Source organism: Macaca mulatta, chromosome 20 (genome assembly GCF_049350105.2).
Source record: "Macaca mulatta isolate MMU2019108-1 chromosome 20, T2T-MMU8v2.0, whole genome shotgun sequence".
Lineage (NCBI taxonomy): Eukaryota > Metazoa > Chordata > Mammalia > Primates > Cercopithecidae > Macaca > Macaca mulatta.
Window position 1 is genome coordinate 29,840,009 of NC_133425.1, and position 8,978 is coordinate 29,848,986.

At 51.5% G+C, this 8,978-nt stretch overlaps 1 protein-coding gene across 3 annotated transcripts; it reads right to left on the reverse strand.

Annotated features, from left to right (window-relative positions):
* Positions 1 to 6,993: 6,993 nt before the first annotated feature.
* On the reverse strand, positions 6,994 to 8,328 carry PYCARD (PYD and CARD domain containing). Of its 3 annotated transcripts, none has more exons than NM_001194572.1 (3): positions 7,994 to 8,307; positions 7,731 to 7,787; positions 6,994 to 7,427 (listed from the first exon to the last, which is right to left on the reverse strand). In NM_001194572.1, the coding sequence occupies exons 1-3, from the start codon at positions 8,265 to 8,267 to the stop codon at positions 7,171 to 7,173; spliced, it is 588 nt and encodes a 195-aa protein (NP_001181501.1). In that variant the 5' UTR covers positions 8,268 to 8,307; the 3' UTR covers positions 6,994 to 7,170. The 3 variants fall into 3 exon arrangements, with proteins under 3 accessions (NP_001181501.1, XP_077840095.1, XP_077840094.1); XM_077983969.1 differs by having other exon boundaries at positions 7,071 to 7,427; positions 7,731 to 7,890; positions 7,994 to 8,328; XM_077983968.1 differs by lacking the exon at positions 7,731 to 7,787 and having other exon boundaries at positions 7,071 to 7,427; positions 7,994 to 8,328.
* Positions 8,329 to 8,978: the final 650 nt, after the last annotated feature.

Here is an 8,978-nt window from a genome sequence, read left to right on the forward strand (position 1 = left end):
TGAATAGTGTTCTGTTGTGTCAACATACCACATTTAAAAATCCATCCGTTGGCCGGGCGTGGTGGCTCAAGCCTGTAATCCCAGCACTTTGGGAGGCCGAGACGGGCGGATCACGAGGTCAGGAGATCGAGACCATCCTGGCTAATATGGTGAAACCCCGTCTCTACTAAAAATACAAAAAACTAGCCGGGCGAGATGGCGGGCGCCTGTAGTCCCAGCTACTCGGGAGGCTGAGGCAGGAGAATGGCGTAAACCCGGGAGGCGGAGCTTGCAGTGAGCTGAGATCCGGCCACTGCACTCCAGCCTGGGCGACAGAGCGAGACTCCGTCTCAAAAAAAAAAAAAAAAAAAAAAAAATCCATCCGTTAATTGGGCACTTGGGTTGCTTGCATATCTTGGCTAGTGTGAATAACACTGCATCGGGTGCGAGTGCAGATGTCTCTGACGTACGGATTTTTTTTTTTGATCAGACAGATAGTCTTGGTCTGTCACCGAGGCTGGAGTGCAGTGGTACAGTCTTAGCTCACTGCAACCTCTGCCTCCCAGGTTCAAGCGATTCTCCTGCCTCAGCCTCCCAAGTGGCTGGGATTACAGGTGTGCACCACCACACCCAGCTAACTTTTGTGTTTTTAGAAGAGAGGGGGTTTCTCCATGTTGGCCAGGCTGGTCTCAAACTCCTGACCTCAGGTGCTCCGCCTGCCTCCATCTTCCAAAGTGTTGGGATTAGAGGCGTGAGCCACCGTGCCCAGCCGACGTAGATTTCAGTTCCCTTCAATGTACACCCAGAAGTGGTATTGCTAGGTCATAGGATACTTCTATTAGCTATTTGAGGAGACTTCCTACTATTTTCCATAATGGCTGTATTAGTCCACATTTCCACCAACAGCGTACAGGGGTTCCTTTCCTCCACGTCTTTGCTAGTTATCTTTCATCTTTTTGATACAGCCATTCTAACAGGTGTGAGGTGACATTTCTTGTCCCTTTTAACCGTCCACCATGGAGTCTGTAACCAGGTCTCACTTTCTATCGTAGCCTGCAAGAGAGGCTAAACTTAGTATGGAATGTGAGGTCCTATCTGCAGTCATTCCTCCCTAGTATTCTGACTCCATTTTTACCTTTGGATCCTCAGTTCTGACCAACCCTCTCTTTTTTCATCTCTAACTATATTTTGAAATTTTAAAGACACGGGGTCTCACTTTTGGCCTGGCTAGTCTCAGTAGGCCCTAGCGTTATCCTTCCACCTTAGGCTCCTGAATGACTGGGACTACAGGTGTGGTACTGCACCTGGCTATTTTGGAATAATTTGACTTCGAAGAATAGGTCTACAATTGCGGTGTTCACTTTCTTAATGCAAATGTCTTCAATGGCGCTGGCATATATAAGCTGAAAAAGTATTGTCAAGTGGGTTGTGCCAGCACATCTGACCAGGATTTTTTGTTGTAGAAATATTGGATCCTCACCTGGGGCCAGGAGTTCGAGATCAGCCTGGCCAACATGGTGAAACTCCGACTCTACTAAAAATACAAAAATTAGCCTGGCGTAGTGGCAGGCGCCTGCAGTCCCAGCTACTCGGGAGGTTGAGGCAGGACAATCGCTTGTTGAACCCAGGAGGTGGAGGTTGCAGTGAGTGGAGATCGCGCCACTGCACTCTAGCCTGGGCGATGGAGTGAGACTCTGTCTCAAAAAACAAAAAGAAGTATTAGATCCTCAATCTCAAGGTGTTCTAAGAGCTTTTGGAGACCATTGAGTCTAAAATTCCCAGTATCCTTGAGGCAGTAACAGACTGGGAGAATGTAGTTTATGAGCAGGAGTTTGGAGCTGGAAGAAATACTGCTTTTTGTTGGTGGTTAATGCTGTCAGCTCCTTGGATTGTGGCTTTAGCTCTAAATATTGGGGCAGTAGAGACTCTTAACTGGAAAACAATTGAGGGCCACCGGTGTAGGGGCAAGAGGCAGAGGAAAGCTTGGGTGCTTGGGTTGAAGATGGTGGATGTGCTGTCCCTGTGAGAGTGCTGGTGCTGGACCCTGGAGCCAACCACGAAGCGTTTCAGCGAGCAGGGTCCAAGCAAGGGCAGTAGAGGGCCGGATGAAGTGGGCAGGAACCGTTTCCCAGGTGACATCCTGCCTGTGCTCATCACGCGGAGGGGTGGCAGTGTTGCACAATCACACAGATTCCTTGTCACTGTTGAGTGCAGTGTTCTTAAGAATGGACCTGGCGGCCAGGCACGATGGCTCATGCCTGTAATCCCAACACTTTGAGAGGCTGCAGTAGGCAGATCGCGAGGTCAGGAGTTCGAGACCAGCCTGGCCAACATGGTGAACCCTGTCTCTACTAAAAATACAAAAAATTAGCCAGGCGTGGTGGCAGGCATCTGTAATCCCAGCTACTTGAGAGGCTGAGGCAGGAGAATCGGTTGAAACCAGGAGGTGGAGGTTGCAGTGAGCCAAGATTGTGCCATTATTCTCTGGCCTGGGTGACAGTGCAAGACTCTATCTAAAAAAAAAGAAAAAAAATAGGTGGGGGGGGAACCTAGGCTTGTTGTGCTTGTTTTTTGGTTTTGATTTTCCAGGCTTTGAGGGAAAGTTGACTCATCCTGTTCATTGTGCTCTTGAGGAGGAAACAAGGCAAATCCCCATCCTTGTGAGCAGGGGTGCGCAAACCTGTCAGTCTGAGATGGCTAGAACCACATCCTCTATAACTTGGGGGGGGGGGGAATATATATGTACACACACATACAGATTAAAAAGATAAAATATATACACACACACACACAGGAATCCTCCCTTATCTATGGTTTTGCCTTACACAGTTTCAGTACAGTATAATAATATCGTGTGCTTAATTTATAAATTGAACTTTATCATTGGTCAGCATATGGATTCTAGCTCAGTAGGTCCAGGTGGGGCCCTAGATGTGCATTTCAGGCCAGGTGCGGTGGCTTACTCCTGTAATCCCAGCACTTTGGGAGGCTGAAGTGGGAGGGTCACTTGAGCCCAGGAGTTGAGACTAGCCTGGGTAGCAACGACATTTTGTCTCTACCAAAATTTTAAAACATTGACTGGGTGCAGTGGCTCACACCTGTAATCCCAGCACTTTGGGAGGCCAAGGTGGGCGGCTTAGCCAACATGGTGAAACCCTACCTCTACTAGAAGTACAAAATTTAGCTAGGTGTGGTGGCATGCACCTGTAATCCCAGCTACTTGGGAGGCTTAGGCACGAAAATCGTGTGAGCCTGAGAGGTGGAGGTTGCAGTGAGCTGAGATCATGCCACTGCACTCAAGCCTGGGCGATAGAAATGAGACTCCGTCTCCAAAAAAAAAAAAAAAAAAAAAATGTGTGGCATGTACCTGTGGTCCCAGCCGGGGAGGTTGAAGCTGCAATGAGCTGTGTTCCCACCACTGCACTCCAGCCTGCAGGCCTGGGTGACAGAACAAGACTGTCCCCCTGCCCTCCCCCCAAAGAAAGCATTTATGACAGGCTTTCTGGTGACAATGCTGCTGTTGGTTCAACGCTTCTCTTAGAGTAACGTTCTAGAGTTTGGCAGTCAAATTGTTTCTGAAAGGGAACTTGACTTTGTACAAAACTTTCATCTTTCTCCCTCCCCCACCCCACTGCTTTATTTTTTTGAGACAGGTCTTGCTCTGTGGCCCAAGCTGGAGTGCAGTAGCATGATCACAGCTCACTGCAACCTCCAACTGCTGGGCTCAAGTAATTCTCCCGCCTCAGCCACACGAGTGGCTTGGACTACAGGCATGAACCACCATGTCCAGCTAATTTAAATTATTTTGTGGAGATGAGGTCTCCCTGGGTTGTTCAGGCTGGTCTTGAACTCTTGAGCTCAAGCAATCCTCTCTGCTCGGCCTCCCTAAGTGCTAGGATTATATTTCTATATAAACTGTGCTGGCTGGGAGCTAAGGAAAAGGAAGACAGGGTCCTGCATGTGGGTTTTTGTAATTAGCAAAAGCCCAGCCAACACTGGCTTCTGTTAATTTTTTTTTTTAAGTCTTGTGAAGCTTAGATGGGAGGTTTGAGCAAAAAAGAGGATGCTGTCCTCTTTGTGGGATTTTTGCTGGTATGCAGAGATCTGGACCATCATGGAGGGAGTCCTCAGCACAGGGATGGGATTTGGTTCCTGCAGGGCCTCAGAGAAGCATGGGAGAGCCCTTCAGGTGTTAGGGGAAGATGATTTTGAGTTGCTCCTTCACTTTGTTGAATGTCTCTGAAGTCCAGTTCTGGGGCTTGGCAGGAATGTTGCCATTAGCAGTGGTTGCCCTTCAGCTTGTCTGGGATGTGTCCCAAGATGCTGGAGTTGGCTGGGGCCATCTGGACTGGGGCTGGGCTTTCCACATCCATGGAGCCACTACTAGGACTGGGAGCAACAGAATGAGTCTGGGGGTGCTGCCAGAGAGGCACTCTAGATTGTTTTTGGGATAGCACAGGTGCCCACCTGCAGTTCTCAGCCACTGAGGGGCTAGGAGCAGAACCGTCCTAGTGGAGGTGATTGCTAACTCTGAGGTGTACTTAACATGAGCCAGCTGCTGTTAGAGGATGAGCTATGTCCTGTCACTCCCACTTTACAGAGGGGATGCTGACACAGCTAGTGAGAGGTGGGGCTGGCACTTGAACCTCTATTCTTTAGCTATAGAACTGTCATTAACCACTATGCTATGCCTAAAATCTGAGGAGATTTCTGGTAGGATTCTTTCTCCTGCAGCCCAAAGGAAAAAGGAAGCCCCAAGAAATGTTTTATCTTAGGGAAACCTTACTGGAACCACTTCCTTCCCTCAGGCCTGCCCTGGTTTTTGTAGTGACTCTAAGGATGTCTGTCATGCAAGGATGTGTTACCTATATGGCCCCATGCCATGAGAATGATTAGGTTCCTGTGAAGTTTAAAAAAATCCTGTGGCCGGGCGCGGTGGCTCAAGCCTGTAATCCCAGCACTTTGGGAGGCCGAGACGGGCGGATCACGAGGTCAGGAGATCGAGACCATCCTGGCTAACACGGTGAAACCCCGTCTCTATTAAGAAATACAAAAAACTAGCCGGGCGAGGTGGCGGGCGCCTGTAGTCCCAGCTACTCGGGAGGCTGAGGCAGGAGAATGGCGGGAACCCGGGAGGCGGAGCTTGCAGTGAGCTGAGATCCGGCCACTGCACTCCAGCCTGGGTGACGGAGCGAGACTCCGTCTCAAAAAAAAAAAAAAAAAAAAAAAAAAAAATCCTGTTAGATACTAGAGATACACAGTAACTGCCATATATTGATTACTTTCTACATGCAAGGCACTTGTACAGAGGTTGAAAAGATGTCTCCATTTAAGCGTCCATTTAAGCGGGGGAGTGGTGGAGTCTTCTGTGAAGGTAGACCAGCACATGGTTTGCATTGCCACAGAGACACTGGGAAAAGCCTCTAAAATCCAGAGGAGTGCATGCGTATAGGCAGTCTGGGGCACGTAGAAGATGTCAATGTGTCCAGAGATAAAGGGGTCAGCATGTGCTAGGGCACTGGGTGTGAGCAGATAGTGGTGGGATCGTGGGTATGTGAGGAGAGGAGACGTTGCATGGGGTTAAGCGCCAGGTTAGGAGGAGAGTTTAGGTGTCCTGTTAAAAATGACAGTCAGCTGGGCATGGTGGTGTGCACCTGTAGTCCCAGCTATTCAGGAGGCTGAGGCTGGAGGATTGCTTGAGCCCAGGGATTTGAGGCTGCAGTGAACCATGATCACACCACTGCACTCCAGCCAGAGCAACAGATGAGATCCTATCTCAAAGAAAGTGAGAGTCTGTTCCCATGATCAGTTTGGATTTCTCAGGCTCTTGGAGCTAGAGGCAGGGAGGACAAGGTAGGAAGTGTTGCAGATAAGATGTAATTAGAGAAAAGGCTGGTGCGGCAGTGAGGTTGGAAAGTGGTTGTCTGGTGATTCCTAAGAATAGGATCCAGGGCCTCCTTGGTATCTGCCCATTGCTTTGCAAATCTTCCCTCTTCAAGGCCAGAAAGGATTGCTTGTAAAGTATACTCAGAAGTAGCCCTAGATTCCTGCTTTCCCAAACAGCCTCTGGAAAGACCAAATTTCCTGGAGTGAGAGACTCATATTTCCCTTTGTAGGCAAAAATTCCATCAAGAAGGCGGGCGCGGTGGCTCGCACATGTAATCCCAGCACTTTGGGTGGCTGAGGTGGATGGATCACTTGAGGGAGGCCAGGCGTTTGAGACCAGCCTGGGCAACGTGGCAAAATCCCGTTTCTAGTAAAAATGCAAAAATTAACCAGGTGTGGTGGCAAGCACCTGTAATCCCAGTTACTTGACTGGCTGAGGCATGAGAATAGCTTGAACCTGAGAGGTGGAGGTTGCAGTGAGCTGAGGTCGCACCACTGTACTCCAATCTGGGTGACACAGTGAGATTCCATCTCAAAAAAAATTTTTTTAAATGTTCCTTTCAAATGAATGAATAAATAATAACCCTCCAAAAAAATTGCATCAAGAAAAGAGGCAGCTACCACAACTCATTTCCTGAAAATTTGCTTTGGTGGTTGGCATGTTTTTTGAGCAAAGTGTAACCTATGAGCCTTACCCCCATGGAATGGGGTGGGGCAGAGGGGGCATTTAAGCCTGTTAGAGCCAGGGCCAGAAGGAGCCCTCGAGTAATTTGGTGACTTGTGCTCTTCTGTCCTATGTTTAGATAATGCTCTAATGTGTCTGCCCCTGAAAATGTCTCTAATTTTGCATTTTTCTCCTGTGGAGAATGTGGAATGTAGGGGAGCTATGAAGACTAGTGTGTTTCTAAATGCCTCGGACAGAGCTGCCCACCACAGTTCGTGCCCTTTCGTACATGCCTCTTTTAACCTTTGGAACTGGGCCACAGGCTGTTGTCTATAATGGCAAGGTTAGACCCTTTAGGGGAGCACTCAAGGAGCACCACCTGGTGAATGAGGAGGGATAGTCCATGGCCATACCAGGAAGGATGGAGGAAGCATTTGGGGTGCAGGAGGCATAAGGGACATGGAGCTGGAGGCTGGGCGGCCTCTGAAGCATAGCTGAGCTCTGCACATGCCAGCAGGCTAGAAGCAGGAAAACACACAAGTTCAAGCTGGCTTTTCATGTATTGTGTACAAAAACATCAGATGCAGGATGAGTTTGTTGGGATTGCCAGGGGCTGACTGGAGTGTTGCTGGGAAAGAGCCTCAGCTCCGCTCCAGGTCCTCCACCAGGTAGGACTGGGTCTCCCTTAGGGCCTGGAGGAACAAGTCCTTGCAGGTCCAGTTCCAGGCTGGCATGAAGCTGAAGAGCTTCCGCATCTTGCTTGGGTTGGTGGACTCGGCCTGCACTTCCTGGTACTGCTGATCCTTCAGGACCGTCCCGTACAAGGCATCCAGCAGCCCCTCAACGTCTGTGACCCTCGCGATAAGCGCAGCCCGGTGCTGGTCTACAAAGTGCAGGCCTGGGGGTGGGAGGAGAACATGAGCCAGCAGCCAGGGTGTGGGGCCTGTCCCTGCTGAACTTGAGTTCTTCAGGAATTCCTCTGCAAGCCTAGGAGCGGGGGCTTTACGGGGCGGCCCAAGAGGACCCCACATGCAGTGGGATGTGGGTAATATTGTCTCCCTTCCCCGGCAGGGTGTGGGCTGGTGGGTGGGGTGCGCAGGGTTGCCAAGCTGTGCCCTGCCCTGCCCTGCCCTGGTTGCGGGAGCACAGATGCAGGCTGTGCGGGAGTGTAGTGGGGCTGGGCTGGGTGTGGAGGCCTCACCTGGCTTGGCTGCTGACCGAGGAGGGGCCTGGATCCCAGCTGGTGCAGCTCCAGAGCCTGAAAGGATATGAGCCAAGTGGTCCCCTTCCCTTCCCGCCGTGTGGCGGGGTCCTCTCATTTGGGAGGCCGAGCACGGGGAGCCTCCTTTCCGGTAGAGTAGCTTTGTTTAGGGGTAGGAGGAACAGAAAGCGGAAGAGCCCGAGGGGTAAGTGCTGGTGTGGGTGGAGGGGAAGACCGGGTGGAGGGGAACGGGGGCGGCTTACCCTGGTGCGTGGCCGCCTGCAGCTGTCCGGCCGTCTCATGCAGACCCATGTCGCGCAGCACGTTAGCGGTGAGCTCGGCGCCGTAGGCCTCCAGGTAGAAGCTGACCAGCTTGTCGGTGAGGTCCAAGGCGTCCATGGACAGCAGCGCGCCCCTTGGGATGCGCCCGTAGCCCTCGCGCAGCGGCACCGACAGCAGCTTCAGCTTGAACTTCTTGAGCTCCTCGGCTGTCAGGTTCTCCAGCGCATCCAGGATGGCATCGCGCGCGCGCCCCATGGCTCCGGGATCCCCGGCCGCTGCCGCCGCTCACCCGGCTGCTGCAGCCGACCAGGAGGAAGTCAGCTCCGGGGCGGAACCTGGACTCCCCGCCTTCCTCCCACTCTGGTCTCCCGACTCCCCGCCCCGGTCCGTTGCCCTCCAGCAAAAGGCACTCCCTGACTACGCCCTTGGTCCCTGCCCACCCAGGCCTCTGGATTGGGGCCCCAGGCCGTCGGGGGACGCCAGGATCGCGCCCTCCAGCTGGCCTGTGAGGTGGGACCTGGGAGGAGACCCGCAGAGGGGCTCATTGGTGGCGCCTGCTTGTCTCTGGGCTTGCACCAGCGGGTACAGACCAGAAACCTGGGCTTGCTCTCACTGGGTTTATTGGAGCACCTAGGCTTAGGATCTCGTATTTCTAGAACCCCCGAAACCTCTGCGGCTCCCCGAACCTTAGGATTCTCTCCCACATGTCATAGAATCTTGGAATCATGACAGCTAGATGCATGAAGCTCCCTCAATTCCACATGCTGGAGAAAAATGAGGTGTAAAAAAGGGTAGGGAGTGCAAAGCTCTCTTGAGCTTCAGTTTCATTTTCTACCACATGGGGATGATAACCCTCAGGTGCTTATAAATATTCCAGCATAACATGGCAGACCCGATGGCTCCTGAAACCCTGCCAGATGCTTCCTAGGGGAGCCAGAATTTGATCCCAAGAGCTGAATTTCTTGG

Bases quoted from the DNA above. Each gene is read 5' to 3' on its own strand.
- PYCARD (NM_001194572.1), bottom strand. From the start codon at position 8,267: ATGGGGCGCGCGCGCGATGCCATCCTGGATGCGCTGGAGAACCTGACA. The intron at 7,788-7,993 runs GTAAGCCGCCCC...ATATCCTTTCAG, and splicing joins GCAGGCGGCCACGCACCAGG to GCTCTGGAGCTGCACCAGCT. The intron at 7,428-7,730 runs GTGAGGCCTCCA...TCCCACCCCCAG, and splicing joins TCGGTCAGCAGCCAAGCCAG to GCCTGCACTTTGTAGACCAG.